This window comes from Podarcis cretensis (assembly GCF_951804945.1).
Source record: "Podarcis cretensis genome assembly, chromosome: 2".
NCBI classification, from domain to species: Eukaryota; Metazoa; Chordata; class Lepidosauria; order Squamata; family Lacertidae; genus Podarcis; species Podarcis cretensis.
Window position 1 is genome coordinate 95143471 of NC_137171.1, and position 24487 is coordinate 95167957.

Here is a 24487-nt window from a genome sequence, read left to right on the forward strand (position 1 = left end):
ATGATATTCTTGTGGAGAAGATGGTAAAATGTGGGCTGGACAAGGTTACTGTTAGGTGGATTTGTAGCTGGTTGACTGACCGAACCCAAAGAGCAACTCACTAATGGTTCTTCATTATCCTGGGAAAAAGAGACATGTGGGGTGCCCCAGAGTTATGTCCTGGGCCCATTGTTGTTCAACATTTTTGTAAGACTTGCATGGAGAAAATTAGGGGATGCCCATTAACTCCTAACTTTAAAATTCAATAATTCTATGACAAAGGCAATGTGCCCCAGCATCTGCATTCATAGTTAAAGGTAAAGGTAAAGGTACCCCTGCCCATACGGGCCAGTCTTGACAGACTCTGGGGTTGTGCGCCCATCTCACTTAAGAGGCCAGGGGCCAGCGCTGTCCGGAGACACTTCCGGGTCACGTGGCCAGCGTGACATCGCTGCTCTGGCGAGCCAGAGCCGCACACGGAAACGCCGTTTACCTTCCCGCTGGTAAGCGGTCCCTATTTATCTACTTGCACCCGGAGGTGCTTTCAAACTGCTAGGTTGGCAGGCGCTGGGACCGAGCAGCGGGAGCGCACCCCGCCGCAGGGATTCGAACCGCCGACCTTTCGATCGGCAAGTCCTAGGCGCTGAGACTTTAACCCACAGCGCCACCTGCGTCCCAGCATTCATAGTTACAGTGCCCTAAACTTTGAATTTTATCTACTTGGGGTGATAACTTTTTTAGATCCATTAACTGTGACTTTTGGATGAATGAGCTGCATACAACTAAATCATAGTCCTGGCAGAAGCTAGTGCAATGAATCCTGGTAGGACAACATGATTTGCCTTCTCTCGTTTCCCCAGGCAACCCTGCAACTTCCTCAAATCTGCTCCAGAGGCTCAGGAGAATATTCCATGGAGAGGGCAGGTGATAATAGTTCTACCAGGAAGGAGAAATGCTTGCGATGATGGAATGATCTCATTACCAGTACTTTGCATACAAGCCACAAAACAGTGTTTCCCTGTTTTCACTGTTTGTTGAACATATCCAACTTCAGAAATAAGCTCATTCTCTGCACCACCCTTAAGATGTTAAGATCTTCCATTTAGGGCTTTTCTCCTTAGATAAACCTTCCATTAGAGGGAAGATGGAACTGGCAGGTGGTTTTTCAGTGCTAGAGTGCCAGTTACTGAACTCTTTCAAAGGTGCGTGTTTAAATTTTCTGAAAGGAACACCCTTGATGCCTGTTGCGTCATCTTTTAGATGCCAGGCAAAAATACTACTTGTAATTTTACTGCGCAGTGTACCCTGTTATTTTAAAGAGTATTTCATGCTTTTTGGTTTGTTTCTCTATTTTGTAAATGGAGGTTGGTATGAGGCTTGGGATTGCTACCGTGGTGGGGCGAGGGAGGTATGGCGGTGGGGGCAAATGTCATAGGCGAAGGGGATCGAGATATGGATATGCTCGTACCCCTTCCAATCTGCGCCCCATCCCGAGGGACGAGGGTAGGGTGAGCAAGGATTACTCACCTCCGTCACTGGTGTTGTGCAATGCCAGGTCCATAGGCAACAAAACCGCCACCCTGCGAGATTTCTTCATCTTGCAGGGGGTTGACCTGGCTTGTGTGACAGAGACCTGGGTGCGCGAAGGGGAAACTGTTACCTTACGAGAGATGGCGCCCCCGGGTTTCTCCGTCCTCCACCAGTCGCGGACTGTGGGCCGGGGGGGAGGGGTGGCATTAATAATCCGGGAAGATTGTTCTTTCAGGGCTCTACCATTGCCATCGATCTCCGGCATTGAATGTGTTGGCCTAGTGTGGGGCTCCGAGGTGAGCTTGGCTGTCTGGCTGGTGTACCGGCCACCTAGCGCACCAGCAGCCACCCTGTCAGGCCTGCTAGAGGCAGTGGCCGGCTGGGCCTTGGAGTTCCCTAACCTATTGGTATTGGGGGACTTCAACGTCCATGCTGATGCCACCCCCTCCTCACAGGCTCTGGACCTGGTGTCTTCTATGGTGACACTAGGGGTCTCCCAGTTTGTTTCGGGCCCCACACATCAAGCAGGCCACATGCTGGATCTGATCTTTGGCGTCGGTATAGATGTGATCATGTCTCCTTTGATGAAGGTGCCATGGTCTGATCACTACGCTCTGAAAGCCAGGATTGATTTTCCACCCCCACCCTGCTTAGGTGGCGAGCCAATTTGGGCTCGCCCGCAGAGGCTGATGGACCCTGATAGATTCCGTCAGGCCGTGCAGGACTTTGCTCCCCCTGGCAACTCATTGACTGAGCTTGTTGAGGGCTGGAATATCCAGCTCCTGGCAGCCATCGATGAGATCGCACCTAAGCGCCCTCTGCGACCCCGCAGAAACCGGGCTCCCTGGTTTACCGAGGAGCTTCGGAAAATGAAGCAGGACCTCAGATGGCTAGAGCGAGTATGGCGGGGTGCCCGTGACGGAGCCTCAAGAACATCTTATAGGGTTTTTATGAAAACCTACGAGATGGCAGTGAAGGCCGCTAAGAAGTCCTACTTCTCGGCCTCCATTGCCTCCGCTAGCTCTCGCCCAGCGCAATTATTTAGTATAATTAGGTCTTTAACGTCCCTTGAAGGACAGCCAAATTTAAATAACAATTTGACACACAGCTATGAGGCATTTGCGAGCTTTTTTGCGGAGAAGGTCCTGTTGCTCTGCCATGACCACCCTGCCAATTTGGATACAATAAAGGAACTGGAGGCCCCTCGACTGTCCTCGGGTCCAGTATTGGACCACTTTGACTGGATATCCCCAGCCGATGTGGACAGACTCCTCTGAGCTGGAAAGACCACCACCTGTCCTCTTGACCCGTGCCCGTCTTGGCTGATTAGAGCGTGTCCAGACGAGGTGCGGGCCCCCCTGGGTGATATCATCAATTTGTCCCTTGGCACCGGGATATTCCCAGGGGAACTGAAGGAGGCAGTGGTGCGCCCGCTCTTAAAGAAAACATCATTAGATCCCTTAGATCTATCCAATTACCGCCCAGTTTCGAATCTTCCATTCCTGGTTACGGTGATTGAGAGAGCGGTTGCTGAACAGCTTGGTAGGTTTCTGGATGAAACATCGGCTCTGGATCCATTCCAGTCCGGCTTCCGCGCTGGTCATGGGACCGAGACGGCTCTGGTCGCCCTAACAGATGATCTCCGCAGGCAGCTGGATCGAGGCGGGTCGGGGCTGCTGATTCTTCTAGACCTGTCAGCAGCCTTCGACATGGTCGATCATGAACTCCTGGACCACCGCCTTGCCGACGTGGGGATTCAGGGCACAGTCCTTCAATGGCTGCGCTCGTTTCTCTCTGGTCGGGGACAGAGGGTGGTACTTGGGGGGAATTGTCATCGCGCCACTCCTTGGTGTGTGGAGTGCCTCAGGGTGCGATTCTCTCCCCGATGCTTTTTAACATCTTTCTGCGCCCCCTCGCCCAGCTTGTCCAGAGTTTTGGGCTGGGTTGCCATCAGTATGCCGATGACACCCAACTCTATCTGTTGATGGATGGCCATCCTGACTCGGCCCCAGATACACTGACCAGATGTCTGGAAGCTGTGGCTGGATGGTTACGTGGGAGCCGGTTGAAGTTAAATCCTTCGAAGACAGAGGTCCTCTGGCTGGGACGGGGTGATATGGGATTGAGGGGGCAACTCCCATCTCTTGCGGGGGTGCAATTAGTGTCAGCATCGTCCATTAAGAGTTTGGGTGTAATCTTCGATACCTCCCTCTCTATGGAGGCGCAGATTACAGCTATAACAAAGGCAGCATTTTTTCATCTCCGCCAGGCTAAGCAGTTGGCTCCTTATCTCTCTCGCCCTGACCTAGCCACTGTGATCCACGCGACGGTCACCTCCAGACTGGATTATTGTAACTCGCTCTACGTGGGGCTACCCTTGAGACTGACTCAGAAACTCCAGCGGGTGCAGAATGCCCCGGCGAGACTCCTTATGGGGTCTTCGCTGCGAGATCACATTCATCCGGTACTATACCAGCTGCAGTGGCTCCCGGTGGAGTACAGGATCAGGTTTAAGGTGCTGGTTTTAACCTTTAAAGCCCTATACGGCCTAGGACCCTCGTACCTACGGGACCGCCTCTCCTGGTATGTCCCACAGAGGAACTAACGGTCTGCAAATAAAAACATCTTGAAGATCCCAGGCCACAGAGAGGTTAGGCTGGCCTCAACTAGAGCCAGGGCCTTTTTTTGCCGCGGCTCCAATCTGGTGGAACGCTGTGTCACAAGAGACTAGGGCCCTGCAGGACTTGACATCTTTCCGCAGGGCCTGCAAGACAGAGCTGTTCCACCAGGCCTTTGGTCAGGGCGCAGCCTGACCCCCCTCCTCTGGCAATCTGCACAGAATTTTGCTTATTGGTTGCCATCAATTTGATTTTAATTATTTTTTATAATGAAATGTTTTTAGAATCGTTGGATTATTTTGATTGTTGTTAGCCGCCCTGAGCCCAGCTTCAGCTGGGGAGGGCGGGATATAAATAAATGTTATTATTATTATTATTATTATTATTATTATTATTATTTTCTGAATTTGCTTTCATAATTATTTCATTGAATTGTAGAGTTCAAAGGGACCCTGAAGGCCATATAGTCCAGCCCCCTGCAATGCAGAAATCTCAGCTAAAGCAGCCATTACAAATGGCCATTCAACCTCTGCTTCAAAATCTCCAAGGAAGGAAAGTCCACCACCTTCCACGGGAGTCCGTTCCACTTTTGAACAGCTCTTACCATCAGAAAGTTATTCTTGATGTTTAGTCAGACTCTCCTATCATGAAACTTGAAGATATTGGTTCAGGTCCTACCCTCTGGGGTAGGAAAAAACAGAGCTTGCTCCACCTGGACACAGTACACCAGGTGTCATCTGACCAAGGCAGAATAGAGTGGTACTATGCTTTCCCTTGATTAGGACACTGTACTTATGTTGATTCAGCCTAGAATAGCAATAGCCTTTTTTGCTGGTGCATCACACTGTTGACTCATGCTTTTGGTCTACTAAGACCAGTTCTCTAATATGTTAATGACATGCCAAGAAGAGGTAGTAGGGAGGGGCAAAGAAAGCACATTGTCAGATCTCCAAGGGAGTATTTATTAAGGCTCTGTAAAACTAATCATGTCAAGAACTGCAGAACAAGATGAGCTCCTAAGAAGACAAACCAGAGAGGAATTTTGTCCTAATTCCACACAGGGAATCATCACCTCACAAACGCATTAGATGCACACTGTTAGTTTGGACTGAAAATGTTCAATTTCCCACTGTCTACTGAATTTCTTTTAAAATATCCTTTTTAACACTTAAAGATCAGAACACCTGCAGCTGTTGATGGCATACACAAAGATCATCCTCACTCAGCTCAGTCCTTAGCAATTGGTGGCTTTCACATTCCCAGCTCAGCCCACAACAGCATCAGTGAAAGTCAACAGAAGCTCACAAAAAGCTGTAGCTTTGCCAGAGTTAAATGGCCTTTGGAATAAGTAACTGTAGCTGACATCTTAATGACAAGGTGCTTAGACCAGTGGCTTGTGCAGATTAGTCCTCTTAAGATGCATGCATTTCTGTTAAGAAATAAAACACAGTGATATATTTATCAATCGACTTCTACAGAGTAATAATTGAATACTTCACCTGCAAAGCAGCTCAGAAGTAGTAGCAGAAATACGAGTTTCCATAGCAACATCATCTCCACGTTCCAAGGTCAGAAATTCTTCCCATCCAATCATCAGAGAAACTATGTAGATCTTCCTGTCACTACTTTATAGCCTGTAAAATAGTGAGATAGGTTGGTGGTATACATGCCAAACAAATATGTAGGCTTGTTTTATTTAAATCAACCTTTAGGCCCTAATATTGTATTTGTCCTCCTTTTTGTGTGTGCTGTGGGACGATGAGTTCTTTCCTTGGAGGAAAAGATGTCATGATTGTTTGTCCCAACTTACATCTGTTTATAGTTACATTGCTTTTCACACGGCTTATAAAAGCTCTGATTGCTTTCAAGAGGAAAAGCTAAACGCCCATCAGTTCATTGGAATTTCTTAAGCTACACTCCTACACCACCAGCACCTCAGCCTAGTGGGGCTTTATGGAATTGCAGGGCCACTTCTGCATCTGCAGCCTTCCTGTGCACAGTGGATGGGTGGAAATTGGAAAACAGGTAGATCAGGTCCAGGTGGGAGCCTATGCTATCATGTGATGGCAGTGGATCCAATGCGTCCTGGACAAGTGAAGCTCCACCCCTTCCCTGCCCCAGAAATCTATACCCCAGAGATTTTTGCAAACAGCATTTGTAATATCAGTTCCAAGAACATAGCTAGGATAACTTCCTAAGCTAGAAACCAGCATGAAAAAGGCCTCCGGAGATAGGAGAAAAACCAAATACATTGCCTGAAAATAAGAACTAGTATCAAAATGAATCATTTATTAAACTAGGAAAAAAATTGAGAAGGGAAAAGAGGTTCTGAGAACGACTGGTATTTTAACTTCAGTTAGGAACTCTGAAATGGAAAACGCAAAAATAAGAATCAGCTGAACCATTGGAGGTCACAATTCCATGAGAAACTTCCCACCAATGCCAACAATGCAGTTCTTCAGAGCTACAAAAATTGGGGAAATGCCGAAACTGAACGATGGTACTTAATTCCTCATGTGGATGGGGGAAATGGTTTCAATGCAATGTGTCAAAATCCAAATTAAATCCAATATGTTTCGAATATTTACAGATGAAGGAATGTTAGAATGAGCTTGCTTGATGAAATCAAAGTTGATATAGTCTATTTGAAAAGGGGACCATTTAGGTGTTCCATCTGGGAGGTCCCATGTCAGGGGCTTTGCCCAAATATGAAATGTCATAACTAGAGGTGACTCCTCTCCACAAAAGCCTGAAAAAGCCATGGAACTTCCATGGTCCAAATTTCTGCTTCATGGACACTTTGGCTTGCCTTGTGTGGAAATGCTGGCCTCTATTATATATGCCCAAGTTTTAAAAACTGCAAAAATTTGTAAGTTTCAAACTCTTCTAATAATTAATTTCCACTTGGGCCAGGTATATTGCAATACATTGACTTTTAACAGCACAATGATGAACAACAAAATTCTGTAAGCATCTTTACTCTGAAGTAATTCCTATTTCATTTCAAGAGGTAATCAAGTTTAGGATTGCAGACTATGTGAACATCTTTAACTATGCATATGTGTAGGCAATTGAGGTTTTGTGGTAGTGGAAAGCACTTCCACTCACATTCAGGGAGCCCCGTTTTTGCTGAATCCCACCTCCTCCAGCTTGCTATTTCTTCTGAAAGCTTTTCCTGAGGGTTGGGACAATATGGAATAAGGAGTGAACTGCTGAACCAGATGGGGGCAGAGGAACTGGTAGAATCAAATGTCCCTGTCTTGTGTGTGTTGAAGTACTTTTCATGATCGCAAAGCGATGGTTGAATGCCCCTATCAGATAAAAGTGCTATCCTTAAGTAAGCAACATGTTTCCCAAGGGTTTATATAACAAGTTGCTCTAATTTCCTTTGACATTTCAGCCACTGTATGATTAAGTAAATCAAGAAAGGTGTCAACTTGGCCTTTACTCCCAAAGGGCAAACTAATAATTTACTGTTGGGAGTAAATTTGTACAAGGCTGCAACGAGGAAGCTTTGATCGCACAAACCTATCAAACGATAAAACTATTTTGGATTGACTCTTGGTGCATATGGAAAATCCTCATTAAGGAGGATGGATCCATTAATCTTCTCTTGATTCAAATTCATTTGGCCACAAAGCAAGATAAAGGCTGCAATCCTATAACATACCTGGAAGTAGATCCCATTGAAGACAATGGGATTACTTCTGTGCAACTTTACATATGCTTGTGTTCTAAGACTGGCAAAAGAGCTATTGGGTGGTCAGGTTTTGGGGAGTGGCTACGATGAAGAACCCAAAACCAAAAGTGATTGTTTAGTTCAACGCAATACAAGAAGAAAATAAATGCAGAACTGTGCAAGAAAGTAAGTGTAAAGTGGTATTCAGTTGAATGCATTCCATCAGTGCAATGATTTCTGCTTGCACAGCAGGATTTGCCCCTCTCCTGCCCCCATGCATGTCCTGTGCCACCCCCAAAACTGTTGAGGAATCCCCTAGAAGAGATTTAGGGAGCTTGCAGGGGAGGAGAAGGGAAGGTTGTTCCATCACATAAACAGAAATGCTTGTAAATTTACAATTTACTTAAGGGAACACTGTAAACAACTAAAAACTTTGGCAGGATTTGAGTAACGCTTGTAATGTACTAAAAACTAAGGTAAAAATGGATTATTTAAAGAAAAATGGAGACATTATATGATGAAGTTGAAAAAGTTTGAAATTCAAATGTGTAGTGTAAAACTGAATAAAAATAATAATAAAGGAAAGGAAAGGAAAGGAAATGCTTGCACTGATGGAATGTTCATATAGCGCTGCATTGGATACAACCCATAGTGAGCATTTAAGGAAATGACCTGATTGTATCTTACTGAGGTAATTCAAAGTTACTGCAGGAAGTGGGATGACTGGGTGAAGAGAAAGAAGGACTTAAACATGCACAACACGTGCAGAAGAAGAAGGTGGTAGAATCCTGAGGTATTAAAGTGAGTACTAATCACTTTGGCCTGCAGGTGAGGAATGCCATGGTTAATATTCTTGCATACAAAAATAAAGATCCCTGTTAATAAAAGCTAGGATAATGGAAAAAGATCTGTCCCAATTTGTTCCTTGCTATATCAGTTTCACTTGCCAACAAAGGTCCATATAGTAAAAGCTATGGTTTTCCCAGTAGTGATGTATGGAAGTGAGAGCTGGACCATAAAGAAGGCTGATCGCCTAAGAATTGATGCTTTTGAATTATGGTGCTGGAGGAAACTCTTGAGAGTTTCCAGGGACTGCAAGAAGGTCAAACCTCTCCATTCTGAAGGAAATCAGCCCTGAGTACTCACTGGAAGGACAGATCCTGAAGCTGAGGCTCTAATACTTTGGCCACCTCATGAGAAGAGAAGACTCCCTGGAAAAGACCCTGATGTTGGGAAAGATGGAGGGCACAAGGAGAAGGGGACGACAGAGGACGAGATGGTTGGATAGTGTTCTCGAAGCTACCAGCATGAGTTTGACCAAACTGTGGGAGGCAGTGGAAGACAGAAGTGCCTGGCGTGCTCTGATCCATGGGGTCACGAAGAGTTGGACACGACTAAACGACTAAACAACAACAACATATCAGTTTCATAGGAGTAACTTTTAATGCTGGGCAACCGTCAAAATATGAGTGTATATCTCACGCTGAAGTGCTGTATCACCTAGGTAGGAGATTAAAAAAACCTAGACTCTTGGGGATCTCCAGCATCATTCTCACCCATCCCATATTCCTCATAGCACCTTCACCCCAGTCATGGGTCATGGTTCACAGAGAAATAAGGTTCCAGAAATGTTCTCACATTGGCATATAACACCAATCAGGAATTAAAACTGAACAACCACCAAGTATCCATTCTACATCCTTATATTCAACCAATATCCAGTGAGCATCCACCACATATTCACAGAGGGTGGTTGTTGTTTTTTAAATTAATTTTATTTGATTTTACATATCTTTGTCATCTTCACATCGTTCACATAACAAAAAACAAAAATAATACTATCCTCATAATACTCCCCCCCCCCCGACTTCCCTCGACTTCCTCTTCTGGTTTTTTTTTACAGAAAAATGTCTTCTGCTTGTTTTGTTATTCTTAATTTGGAGTCTAGTATAATGATTCTTGTTTTCTTGTTGTTTTGAGATCATTGTTGTATTTTCTATATTTATTTTGATAGTTGTAAGTGTTTAATCAAAACCTGCTAAAGTTTCACTACATTGTTTCTGCAGGTATAACATAAATGATTCCCAATCTTTCTTGAAAGTCTCTGTTGTCCTTATCTCGTAGTCTTCCAGCTAGTTTTGCCATTTCAGCGTATTTCATCAATTTTTCTTGCCTTTCTTCTTTTGCTGGTATTTCTTTGCTTTTCCATCTTTGGGCTAGCAGCTTTTTTACTAGGCATTTTGGGTCAAGAGTTGCCAAAAGGGAAGAAAAAACATTTTATGTATGCAACAACAGGAGCTAGGATGCTGCTAGCCCAAAGACAGAGGGTGGTTTTGAGCAGATTTTTTTTTTGAATTTTTAAAATTCCCCCCTGTAGTTTGTACCAGCGCAATCATTTTTTAAGGTGAACACACTGACTTGGGAGGCTTTTATCTTTCATTCTGTATCATTGATCTAATACTCTGTGTATGTAAAACTAAGCCATTGTGCTGGGAACATCAAAATCCATAATGCAAAAATGTGCTGATACTATCGAACTGTCTATTTAAATTACAACTAAGCATGCTCCTTTTGTGATAAAGACAATGCACGGTTCTGCCACTGTACAGCTGAATGTTTAAGCCACATGTTTTTAGTGTACTTGGTGTTGCTTTTAATTCATCCATTCTGACAAAGAAAAGGGCAGCACTGTCCTATTTTATGTCTACAAGGAAATAGGGATGGGAGAGAAATGTGGCTCAGTTCACATTTTTTATGCAAACCTATGTAATCTGCACTTCCCAAAACAATGTGTGAGCTGAAAAGCAGCTTATCCTCTGCCATTCAAACATGTCTGAATTTTGCAAAGCAGTTCTCCAACAATAACAACAAAAAAGTACAGTATTGTATAAAGGAAAGTTTGCATAAAGGACAAGTGCTAGGGAAAATAACATCCAAGATGCATTATGCTGCAATGTCTTGCTTGTAAAAAATACTTTAGAAAGAATTCCAGGCAAAAATGTACATATTATGAGAAATGTGTACCAAAATGTTGGTGAATTTGTGAGGCAGATGTTGAAATATGGGGAGTGAAGAAAGAGGAACAGAGAGGAACCACAATTTGTCTATCCTGTCTCAGGTGTTGAGTCCAGTGGAGCTTATGCCCAGGTATAAAATTGCAGCTTGTGACAAGAAAGAATAAAGATAGATGTTTTCTTAGGTATCATTGCAACTTTATTTATTAAATGCCAGCAGACCCAGAAACCTTTCTGACAAACATAAATACTTGTTAGTATTACAGCTGCTAATACTGTCTTTCATATGATAATTTACTGTCAAACTACACCAAGAATATTTTTTTAAACAAAAGACTGTAATATTTATTGTATGAGAGTGCCTGGTTTAAACTGGAGTGTCTTGCCTGTTTTTTAATTCTGGTGAAGTATAAAGATAAATGGTGCTGTCAGATCCTTTGTTTTCTGGATATAACTATTGCTTAAATTAATTATTATTCTCTAGCCATCTTAAGCAAATGGACAGGGAGACAACAAAATGAGTTAATGGGAGTAGAAGTGCCTATCTTGTGTAGAACAGTTTAGATATTTACTTCTTAATGGAATAAAATGTATACAAACATATCTCTTTAAAAGCAGCTATTAAAGGTGTTGTTGATTTTTTTGTTGTTGAAGATGCTCCCCCCGTGATCTTTTCAAATTAAACTCATTCCCATATCAAATTTTCCTGTTAACGTGGCATTCCCACTGTGAAATTTCCTTTTCTTCCTCTGATTGGATGGCACTCCCATGAGAGGGGACAATCTGCCTAATATTGCTGGGGTGAAACTGGCATTCATCCAAGGGAAATTTGGTGTAGCAGATATGCTATGGTTTGGATGGATGGGCAGATTCCTCCTCTACTTTGAGCATTCAGTAAATCCCTAGCTTTCCCCAGCTTTAAAAAGTCTGCATGTATTTTCCCCATTGTGTGTGTGTGTGTGCGTGTGTGTGCATGTGTGCGTGTGTGTGTGTGTGTGAGAGAGAGAGAGAGAGAGATTAAGGAGCCATTCTTCTTGGGGGGGGGGTGCGGAAGGACTCTTGTCAGGCTGAAGTTGCATGCATAGTGCAACAGTGTTAGCAATTTCACTCCTCCGATGCTGCAGATGAGATTGTTGTAAATCGCATGCCTGTCTGGGAGCCTGTCTGGGACGAGTCTGGGAAAAGAAGACAGTCTTATCTCTTCAGCAGCGGGTATTATTACACTGTACTTTCGCTTTTCTTTCTTTCTGTTTATTCTCTCAGAGCTGGGGAGAACGGACGACATTATGCTTTCGTCTGTACATAGTGTGTAAATAAATACAGTGGACACTTGGGTTGCGAACGTGATCCGTGCGGGATGCATGTTCACAACCCACAGCGTCCGCAACCCGCAGTGGCGCGTCTGCACATGCGCAGGTTGTGATTCGGCACTTCTGTGCATGCGCAAAGCGCAATTTAGCGCTTCTGCGCGTGCGCGACCGCCGAAACCCGGAAGTAACCCGTTCTAGTACTTCCAGGTTTCAGCAGTCCGTAACCCAAAAAAATGCAATTTGAAGCATCTGTAACCTGAGGTATGACTGTAGTAGATTAGCTCTATGATGTCTCACTCTTCTTGCTGTGTTATGCCAGAAGATTAGTGTGCATATACCAGCTGGTATATGTCACTAGGAAGTGCACTGGAAGAGAAGGGGGATGCCTTTTCCAGAGCTGCATGTACCGGAGGATGCTCAGAGTTTTGGGGGCTTGCAGGCACCCCGGTGCATTTTTCCACTGTGTTGTTTTGAGTGGGGCTGTCCTTTTAGCCCCACCCCCTGCACCTGCTTCTTTCAAAAACCATGTTGTGTAGGGTAGGGAAGACCCCAGTGCAGACCTCTTGCGCACATGTATGGGCTTCACATCAGTGGGGCACTGGTGGAACTGGATGTCCCAATCACATGGAGCCCCTTAGCCTGCACCTTAGGCTCTTCTTACACACAGCTGTAGTCGTGGTGACTGAAAGAAGCAAATCTAGTAACACTGGCAACAGGGACCCAATCCCAACTCACCATAACATTGACCCAACTTGTGCATGGGGTTAATGCCAGGACCGGCCCACTCATGAGGCAGGCAGCTGCCTTGGGTAGCAGATTCCCACAGGGTGGTGCCCCCATACGAGTTTCACCTGCCCCTGCCACCACCTCGCGAGAGCTTCATGAGAGCTCTGCAAGATTTTGTTAGAAGCTGATCAAGACACACGACCCTGGTAAGCAGGGGGCAGGGCAGAGGGGGCATCTTCCTGTTTTGCCTCAGGTGGCGAAACAGGACAGGACACCCCTGGCTAATGCATAGGTTGGTTCCAAACTTCACTGCAAAGAAAATGATGTGATACTGGAGGGAAGGAAAAGCACTGCTTCAGTGCATGAATATGGGAAAAATAAATGATTTAAGGAAGGGGTCAATGGGGGATGCAGTCGGTTCAGGGTTTATTTTGTCCTTCTTAAAGCCTGGCAGATATTACAAACCTGTTTTCCCCCACACCCATTGTCACCAAAAACCGCGTTTAGCCTCTGATCCCTGCCTTTCTCTCCTTCTCTCATGCTCATTCTTTGCTGTCTGACACTACAGTATCTAGCAAAGTCCCAGCCAGGGATACAGCAAACCTCTATATATGATCTCTCTATTCTCTGCTGAACACCTGATTTGCAGGCAGCTAATGTGAGCTGCCTCATGAATGCCAATTGTATTCAGCGAGTATTTTTCTTTTCAAACTTTTTTTTTTATCCCCCAGGCAGTCTCTATGCAGTTTGACTACTTGAACTTTCTGTATGCCCATAACAGGGTGAATTGCAAATGCTTTTAGTGGTGTAGAGTAAGGCAGAGGGCAGCTTGACTGTCTCGGATATTTACTAGCATTTTTGCTGCTATTTCCTAGGCAGTCTTGGGGAAAAACACACTTGCTATTTATCTCAGCTTTCTTGATGCAGATAATTTCTGCTTTCTCCTTGTTGTAAATACTATTGCTTCACTTCTCATACAATCTTTTATGTAATACCCTCAACACTGAACTGAATCCTGTTAGTCACGCTTAGAACAGACACGTTGAGATCTATAGAAATTTAGTTTAGTCATTAAGTTCCATTGATTTTAATGATCTGCTCTAAGCATGACTAAGTTTGGACCAACCCTATGAAAACAGTTCAGCACCAAAGCTTTGCACTTTTGTGTCAAGTGAGCCTTCCACATTCAGAAGACAATGAAACCCTCTATTACCACCTTATATATTTCTTAGATTTGTCCGTTTTTATTTGAGGAATGTCTATGGTATTTATGGAAGCCAGTCAAGGAGTCCCATGCTTGTGGCAACTGTGGTCTTGCAATACATGCTAAACCAAAAAATCAGGATATGTTAACAATATTTTGTTAGTTACTTCATTGAGGTATTTTGCACATCTACAGTCAGTTTAATCAAGGTTTCCTGCTTGGCAGGGAGTTGGACTCGATGGCCCTTGTGGTCTCTTCCAACTCTATGATTCTATGATTCTATTAAGGTCCTCCAAGGCTAGAAACATGCAAGGGCATTCTCACAACCATGCAAACACCCTGATATAAAGACACAAATCTCAGAAAGTCTTCAACTTCCTTCAGTTAATTAAGCTCAACTGTGACATAACTAGTTGATGATTTTTTTAAAGTGTAGATGACTGGTTACCAACAATGCCTCTTCTTCCTGTCTTATTTGATCAGTAGTTACAATTATTTGCACTGTTTACCAGTACTTTTTTTCTTAAAAAATGTTTAGGGGTACTGTCATTTTCCTACTCATATTGCCCCTCAATGAGGTCAAACTTAGATTCACAAAATGTTTAGGCATATGTGTACCCCTGCCCCCCCCCCGAAAAAAGCACTGCTGTTTACTGTACATATACAGTGGTACCTCGGGTTACGAACTTAATTTGTTCCGGAGGTCCGTTCTTAACCTGCAACTGTCCTTAACTAGAGGCATGCTTTCGCTAATGGGGCCTCTTGCTGCTGCTGCGCCACCAGCACACGATTTATATTCTCATCCTGGGGCAAAGTTCTCAACTCAAGGTAACTCTTCCAGTGGAGTTTGTAACCTGAGGCGTTTGTAACTTGAGGTACCACTGTACCTCAGTGTCATGTCAAATAGGTCACGACTGCATTTTCAGTACCAAGCCAGTATGCCTTAGTGAGGTCATCAGGGTCCAAACCTGAACCAGATCCCAGGGCATCCAAGACAGTAAGCAGTGAGAAGTCTTTTGATCTGCAAAAGACTCTTTTCACCATATAACACCTTGAGAGCTCACCAGCACTCTGTCCTCACCCTGCTCTCTGACTTGCCTGCTGTGATCAAATTTAAGCAGTGAATTGTTCCATGCTAACTGGATGTTATATTTTTTTAACCTCCAACCTAACAGTGAGGAGCCACAGTGAAAGACAGGAACACCAATCCCCAAACTGTTCAGAAGGACGAGGAAATTGGATCCTTTCCAAAACAAGCAACTGGATGTCTTGGGAGGGAGGCCTTGCATTTTCCCCCTGCTGTTGTCTCAGGGGTGTTTCCTGTTAAGCACCTAGTACGGTTGGTACAAAATACATGCTAAATTGTTAATATGAAGTAAGTTGTTTTATTCAGAATAATATATAAAGAGGCAATTTCTCTGCTGGGAAATCATTTACAGACAAACCATAAAACCTGTTTTAGTAATAAGTCATAATGAATATAGTTGTCATAAGCACAGAAAAACCCATATCCTCTGGGCATAAGTAATTTCTAGAAAAGGCACTATAAAAATACAGAGTTATCTCCTAAAGTACAAGTTCTCTGGAGCTGATTCATGGTTGGCGTTGCCATCTCTCTCTCTCTCTCATTCTCTCTCTCTCTCTCTCTCTCTCTCTCTCTCTCTCCCTCTCCCTCTCCCTCTCCCCCCCTCTCTCCCCCTTGCAGTTTATATACAATATGCATGATCGTAATCATTCTGAACATGACGTCTCTTGGGCACAATAACAATTTGCTTCATGTACTTGGAATTCATTAATACAATCAGCATTAGATTGCCCCTCCCACCTGCATTTTAGGCAACAGGCATGATCAACGTGCCAGCACGTAGCTTTTCACAGTGCCTTCTTTCTACAGGTGTAATCAGGAGAACTTGAAGATGTATCAGCATTGACGTCTCACTGTGATTTTTTTTAAAAGGCTAAAGAATTTCTGAGGTGTCTAGAGCAGAACAGGCCAGCTAATTAGTCATGGGTACATGCCTAATTTTAATCCAGCCTTCAAAGCAGAGCATTTGAACATGGATTGGAATAATCTACAAATAATGCAAATTGCACATGGAGAGCAATATCTGGGACTCCTGGGAAATCTAGACCTTAGAGGGAATGAAGCGGATACATACATTTGTTGGAAGTTCACACACACACACACACAAAAAAAAAACATATACATTCTTCAATCCAAGAAACCACACACAACTTAACACACACTACTTTTCACAAGTTGAATCTATGCATTTTACTCTCCCTGTGTATAGGAACACAGAAAGCTGCTTTATATTAAATCAGACCCTTGGTCCATCTAAGTCACCCCATTGGACCATCTATACTGACTGGCAATGGCTCGCCAGAGTTTCAGATGGGGTTGTCCCAACCCTACCCGGAGATGCCAGGGTTTGAACCAGCAGCATAACGTGGGTCCCTGGCCAGTGTCTAATCAAGGGAATCTTTCCTTGCAAACTAGGCCCAACCTGGGAGCAGAGATAAGGCAGAGAAACATGAAGCCAGGAGCACCTCTGTGTTGCCTTGCCCTCCAGTCCTTACAGTGAGGCACTCTGGGCAACACACATGGCTCAGGCAGTGCTTTCTCGCCTTCCTCTTCCTCCCTGTTCATCCTCGGTGGGCAGTGGCAGCAGCCTCACCCCCCCCCCTTCTTGACATGCAAGTGTCCCTTTGCCAGCCATGAGGAGAAGGAGGCACTGCCGCCGCCTCAGCAACAAAGGCCCAGTCAGACATGGCTTGCCTCCCCATGGCTCCTGCTTCAGTGAGGAACCTGTTATGTGGGTCCTCAGAAGTTTGCACCCGGCGGTCCCATGGCCCCCCAGGCTCCCCCACAATATGCCTTTGGTTTGAACCCAGGGCCTTCTGATTCCAATGCAGTTGCTCCACCACCACCTACTCAGAAAGAGATTATTATTGGTAGTAGCAACAGTAATGTGTCCTACTCTTATATCGCTTCACAGTGAAGGGCGGGTGACAATTTCATAAAAATAAATAAATATGCACTTGCACCACTGTTCCAATTTCCTATACTTCTATACCAGCAGCAAAAATTATTTGTGTAGTTCTTTACCTCCTTGACATCTGATGGGAGGGCGTTCCACAGGGAGGGGTGCCACTGCCGAGAAGGCCCTCTGGCTGGTTATAAGAGGCAGAGAACCAACAGAACACAGTCCCATCCACTGCATTGCAGCTTGGACTCTCTTCCTTGCCTGAGCAGCAATTATACTTGAGCCCACATACACATGCCAGCTCCTTAAACAAGCCTTAAGTGTTGCTTAAGTGACACCATCAGTGGCTCCCTACCCCTTCTTTGTCTTTGGATCAGTTAAATACAAAGCAGGATTAAAGTGTCATTGGCCTAGGCGGTGGGTTTATGGGTTGCAGCTCTCTCAGTGAAGTCAGATGGAACTGAAGTGAGGCAAAACACAGTAATTATATACCTGAGTTTGCTTGTTACGAAGAAAAAGAATAGGCACGCAGTGTCACACAAAAGCTTCCCGGGGGTAATGTGAATAACCTTAATGACCATTTCACAGTGGCGATTGCAGGTGTTTAGCCGTGTCGGCTGCACTTTTCGCAACTGAAGGAAGACAAAACAAATGCAGGCCCATGATGGCAGCATTACGGTGGTTTAAGTCACTCTGTGAATTCTTGTTAGCTTCAGGCACTCTGAGACTGATGTAAATCTTAAGTCACCAGCGTGGCCAACACCTTGAGAAGATATCTAAAAACATAGTTCTATAAAAAGAACCGTGGAGAATATCTTACTATCCAGAGGCAAAGTTCAGAAAGTGAAGAGGCCAAGTTTTTGCTTATCCTAGGTCAAGGTTTTCTCTCACATGTTTTTCCTTAAACTACATGTTTTCCCCCACTTTACAGAATGATATTAGAGCAGGGGCAACCAATATGATACAATCCAGGTGTTTGGGGCTACAATTTCCATCAGGCTCAGCAGTCAGAGTGTATCTATTCTGCTGTTTGTGTAGGAATTCGCTGCAAGCTGGGTTAATGGCAAATTGAACTTTCCTCTGGGTGAGGCCAGGGATGGAAGTTGTAGCTGGCAGCATCTAGGGGGCTCCCTGTTGGCTAGTCTTGTATTAGAGAGACTGGCTACAAACATGGATATGTGTGAATGAGAGTGAGGGCCAGAGAATGAAAGAGAATTACATTCTTGAGAAATAAAATATTAGACACTGGTATTTCCATTTAACAGCTACAATTTTAAATCCATAAAGCAATGCATTATCGTCATACAAATGCTGATTCAAGTCATGTTTATGTGCATGTAACCAAAGTCACACTACTCATGGGAGGGGAGGGGTGACTCAGAATAACCCTGAGGTTTCCACAACACACACACACCAATAATGCACATTTTGCTTGTGAATAATAACTGCATCCATCAGTTTTGTGGTCCCAGATCCTCCTTCAGATGATGATTATCTGCTATTTCAATACACAAGAAGCAGCTATTTATGTATGACATTAACTTCTCAGAGTTGCAATTGAAAAATGGTGATCATTTTACCGAGATAAGTAATTATCCCATCTTTATTTCTATTTTTGCTGCGTTTAGGAGCAAGGAAGAGGTAAAGAGCTGTAAGTCTTTTGTGGCTATTTTTAGATGCAGTCCTTTAGGTAGACTAAACAGGACTAAGCAGATTGTGTTTTACATGCCAGTGATCCCACTCCCTTTGATTTGCAATTTATTCAGCAAACCACACCAGCATTCGCCTGCCACCCTCCAGCCATGCACTGAGCTAATGGCTGAAGGGGATTAGCTTGCAATAAGTCACAAATCTCCAGTTCTGAACAATGTGCAGAAGACATCTCTCAATTATTGTGGCTCTTCATTTTTATTCTGGGCACAGGCGGCGGGATGTTTCTTTTGCAGGACCTCGTGCTGTTTATTATTCTTACTTCTGAAATGTTCTTTCTGGCTTTTGCAGATTTTTTTTTTTTAACTATTAATTATGGTTCCTTCAAAATACAAAATGTCACTTAGATACTCCACTTTACATATGTATTATATGGGCTATGGGACAAATAACAACAGTGAGCTTCCCCTACCTCCCACCTCTTGCTCTCCCTCCAGTAAGCACCAGCAACACACTGTGTTTGGAAACTGAGAGAGCAGAGGTGCCTCACCTGTGTTGCTGCATCAGTCACCCCCCCCTCTCTCTCTGTGTGTGTGTGTGTTTATGTGCATGCACAAACGTGATGTTCATTTTAGCAAATGGCCTCTGAGATTCTAAGGGGCATTGCTAGGGTTTCTCCAAGTGTTTCTGAGTGGGAAATTAAATTAGAGAAAATGGATCTGGGAATGATCTTGGCTATGGGTAGTGCTTTTTTCAGGGGGGGGAGCAGGGGTACGCATACCCCTAAACATTTTGTGAATCTTTGTACTTTCATCCATTTACTGTATTTATTTATAAAATGGTGATTTTCTTGAGTCAAAATGAGAGTACCCCTAAACATTTTTTTTAGGAAAAAAAAGCACTGGCTATGGGTAAGACATTAATTTGGGGAACTAAATTAATTTCAGACAATTTTATCCAGAGATGATTTGGGGAGGTAATGAATGGAAGATGGTGTGTGTGTGTGTGTGTGTTTGCTTGCTTGCTTGCTTGCTGTAAGCCACCCTTTGATCATCGGATGAAGAGTGGTATAGAAAGTTAATTATTATCAGTGATGATAATGTTGATGATTAGGAATTGTACCAGGATCAGTTGGGGAACTGGGAGTAATTGAAGTACAGTGGTACCTCAGGGTAAGAGCTTAACTCGTTCTGGAGGTCCGTTCTTAACCTGAAACTGCTCTTAACCTGAGGTACCACTTTAGCTAATGGGGTCTCCCACTGCCGCTGCGCCGCTGGAGCACGATTTCTGTTCTCATCCTGAAGCAAAGTTCTTAAACCGAAGTACTATTTCTGGGTTAGCGGAGTCTGTAACCTGAAGCGTCTGTAGCCTGAAGCATCTGTAACCCGAGGTACCACTGTACAAAGGAACTGATTTGGGGTGATGTATATTAACTGAAGAATTTAGCTGGTATTACTCAGATGTAAAATTGTTGACTTTCAAAGCCAAGATTTGCATCTAGCAGATAAATAATCATTTGCAAATTTTAGTCTATGGGGTTATGCCCCATATCTTTTCAGTAGCTAGCAATGCCCTGGGGACTTCCTTTCTGCCAATAAAACATTTAAATGTGTTATAACAAATTATTAAGGGCTTAGTTATTTTTTCTCTACTTTTTTGTTATTTCTTCAATGAGTTGCCTTCTGTAAACGGAGTCCTTTCCTTAGAAGTGGGATCAGAAAGGCCACGTGTTACTTCTACCACCTGCAGTCATGGCTCATAGTCTTTATTTGCAAATCATTTTTTTAACAATGAAATGAAGGGGTGGGAAGGTCAATTTTTGCTTCTCAGACAAGAAATTGGAAACCTGCCAGCTTATTAACCACCAGAACTTCAGCCTGGCAGCCTTAATTCCAACATGAATACAAATTCTAAGTCTCAGATTTCCCCAGAGAATTGCCAGGAAATACTTTGAGCAAAAATAGAGCTTAAAAAAATGAGTCCATTTATGCATTGGAGAGGATGACTCTCGTAGAGCTTTAATCACCTGTCAGCTGGGATGTGCAGAACTGTAAACCAAATATTAGGTAGCTGTACATATTTTCTTGCTAGCTAGGATGCTTTCACTGCGGGGTTAGACTACAGTCAGTCAGCATTATGTGCAATGAAAAGAACTATGTAAAGAATAATAATAATAATAATAATAATAATAATATAGAATCTCTAAAGAAGTCTTTGTTAATAGTTATACAAAGAAGATAGTTTGGCAGGGGGGTTTACCTTTTTTTGATTACATCTGAAGTTGGTGCAAGATAAGATCAAAAAGAAAGAAAAAAGCATGTGCCAGCTTCTAAATAAGTCCCACATGTTAATCAAGTTTGAAAAATCCAGCTTGCTGAAAGCATGGTGATGGTAGACTCTATTACACTGTAGACACTTTCAAACAAACTCAGCCAGTGGATCCAACCAGAAAAACATTAATCTCCAGAACTTCAGAGGAAATGGCCTTTAAAATATTGCTTGCTTTCAGTCTGAGCATTTCAGACTATACAGGGTTGATCCTGACATCGGGTCCAGTGAGATGGCTGCATCTGGTGACAAATTGCTTTCATTTTATTGAAAGATTTACATCCTGCATTAATAATTTGTTTTCTTTCCTCTGCCTATCGTCTGACCTACTGATTTCAGCTTTAATTACCACATAATATCCCAAATATTTAGTGCTGAGTAATGGACAGTGGGCAGAAATGAGTTACTCAGGAAGCTTGCCTGTGTCACCTGGAAGGTTAACTCCTATAGGGCAAACCTTGTGTGGAAATGATCTGGTAGAGTATCTAAGCCCTATTCATGCATTTGAGTGAATGTGTAGGGGTTTAAAGGTGGGATAAGGTGTGTATGCAAGCATCACTTTCCCCACGTCCATTCATGGGCTGCCTGCACTTCAGACCTTCCTGTGATGAGTAAGAAGGACTAAAGCAAAATTCTCTCTAGAGGTACGCGACAAGCATAAGATTTGCCTTGTATCTGTAACCTTTGGGAGCAGCCAAACTGATTTACTGAATTACACTTTGTCTTCATTCATTATTTGGGTACAAACTTGATTAGTTAAATCCAACACTGTTTCATCCCATTGACTACTATAGCCATAACTTCCCTACCCTGTTTACAGAAGTGGATGAAATGTGCAGGCAAGCAAGCCTTTCCAGAGTGAATTCAGCCTGCCAAGTTTTAAGCAGAGCTACTTGAGGGTTTTCATGCAGCAAACTTTTTAATAAAAAGAAAAGAAAAGAATATGAAACGTCTCTAGCTTTTAAAGTTTCTGCTAGAGTTGGATGCAAATTGTAGGCTTTTTAAATCTCTTTTAAGGGGATGAAGCCTGGGCTATATCAGTAAGTTAGATGGAAAGGTTCTGCTATCATGCTAAGTGATTTTACCTTTGTTATATTAAAAAAACCTGGGGGGAAACTGTTTCCTCCCCTTTCCTGGAAGTATCCTCCATTATGCAAAAGGAAAAAATCCTGCCCTTAATGCCCAAAACTAAAGAATTCATTTAATTCCTTTAGAGAAGAGACCCCGTCACCATGAACAAAACTGATTACATCTAGGAGGCTCACAGACAACTTTCCAATACCGCCTTTACATAAAATTGGACTCAGACCCCACACAACAGTGCCCTTCAGCTCTCTATATTGGACAAACAGGCCAAACCCTACGCCAAAGGATAAATGGACATAAATCTGACATCAGGAATCACAAGACAGAGAACACTTCAATCTCCCAGGACATTCGATACAAGATCTCAAAGTAGCTCATTACAAAAGAATTTCAGAAATAGACTGGAAAGAGGACTTCCGGGTTAGCGCCTCCGGCAATGGCGCAATTCCTCTGATCGGGAGGAACTTGCTCCGTGGAATTCAGGGTCTGACCGCCACGGCGAAGGCAGAGACCCACTAAAAATTGCAGGCGGGAGAAGCCTGTGAACGTGGGATTCGGCTGGCACCTTTTGCGCCTCCCCTACTCACGGGGAGACCCAGTTTTGGGGATCCAGAGCGATGTGGGGTGAGCGGCGCGGTGCTTCGAATTGACTGCTTTTTTCACGGAGTGAAGCCGCATTGCTGTTGCCGGAGAGCGCTGACTTTTTCCTGTGGACAATTTGATTCTAAACAACTACCTGTGAGTAGAACGGAAAATTGGATTTTTAAACGTCTTAATTTGGCACCAAAACAGGGAGGTTTCAAACAGGAAGTCCGCCTTCCCCTTTTGTAAATAGATTGAAGCAAAGAATTTGCAAGCTAAAGTCTTGGAAAGTCCTATGTAAATGATTAAACTTCCATCGGCTAAAATCATTAAACGCCCCCTTGGAGGCAGGAGAAGAGGGGGAAAATTTTGGATCGTGTAAGCCTGCAGGAGAGAGTGAAGAAAGTTGGATCACCACCGCTCTGAACCTGGAAACGGACTGCTAGTAAGATTGACATTTTTGGGAAAGTTCATTGACTGTGACAGGGAGTTAAATAAGAGAAATACATTGTTTCCATTGTCTCCTTCTGCGTTTAAAAAGGAGTAAAAGTAGCTGAAAATTGAAACTAATTTTACTGCTTGAACTGTGCTTAAAAGGATTATTACAAGCAGAAATTGTTTCCCTCTAGAGGGAGCCTTTGAAATTGTTACAAGAGTTGGGCTGGTGGAATCTCCAGCTGCAAGAGAAAACCATGAGATTGACCTTGGATTGCTTGAGAATGTCGACAGAAGAAGCCTTAGTGATTGCACTATGCAAGATAAGTGAGTCATTGCAACAGCTCCACAAGAAGACGGATGTGATGAATATTAAAATTGATATTTTGGGACAAAAAGCGACTAATTTGGGACAAAAAGTGAACATCTACACAGAAACTATTCAGGAACCGATACAGGAATCTACTCTGACATGCCAAATGGTGGAGAAAGCGAGGGAGAAAGTTGTGGTTGTTGAACCTAAAGTAATACAAGTGGAGAGGGAGACAGCCCCAGCCTTACAGAGGCAATTTGATGACTACAAGTTGTTGCCCTCTATGACTGAATTCAGAGAAAGTCAGATTGGAACCCTGCTTGGACTGGAGAAGGAAAGTTGGATAGATCATCTCATGCAGGGATTTACTGACCTTTGGGATCTGGACCTGGGTCAGAAGGAAATTGGAGTTGTGGGGATCTTTAGATTTGGAGGGATTTTGAAACACGTCCTAAAATATCTTTTGAATTCTAGTTTTAACCACGGAGATGTGGATGACATGTTGAGAAGGAATAAAAACATTGCTAGGTTGGAGCTCCCCCGAGACCTACTCTTCAGCATCAAAGAAAGGAAATTAAGAACAAGATCAGCAGAAGACAAAGTAAAGTGTATGTATAAATACAAAGAAGACTTGCAGAAGGGACCTGGAAAAGAGTTAAGAGCCTCGGACAGAAGATCACCAGGTTGATGGACTATATGGAATTGACGGAAATGACTGGCAGAATCCGAGACCAAGGAGAAGAGACGGTGGAAGAAGATTGGAAAAAGTTTAAAGTTTATTTATAGAAATATGGTAAAATCAATGAGTGCTAGAAAAATGTTGGAATGAAATTATATGGCCTTAGTAGAAGTGTTATAAGGAGTTAAGCATAAATAAGTATTATAGTATTAATGGAAAATAAGGTTAAAATAAGTTAAGGTATTTATATGACAGAAAATAGTGAAAGATGGAAAGGAATTGCTGAAACAATTAATAGAAGTGAAATACAAAAAGGGAGGTGAGAGGAAGTCGATGAAACAAGGGAATGAAAGATAAGGCATTAAAA

At 43.3% G+C, this 24487-nt stretch overlaps 1 protein-coding gene across 7 annotated transcripts in view; it reads right to left on the bottom strand.

Moving 5' to 3' along the window:
- LOC307206171 (contactin-6-like) overlaps positions 1–24487 on the bottom strand; it is a 195692-nt gene that overhangs the window by 152224 nt on the left and 18981 nt on the right. For 6 of the 7 annotated variants that reach the window (XR_013834298.1, XM_079958976.1, XM_079958975.1 and 3 more), the window contains exon 2: positions 5627–5761. Coding sequence is in view for 6 of the 7 variants with exons in the window: in XM_079958976.1 (XP_079815102.1) it covers positions 5627–5681 (55 nt within the window). In the remaining variant the exon portion in view is untranslated. Of the gene's footprint in view, positions 1–5626; positions 5762–17169; positions 17199–24487 lie in introns of those variants that run through there. The other variant, XM_079958978.1, reaches the window with a different exon arrangement.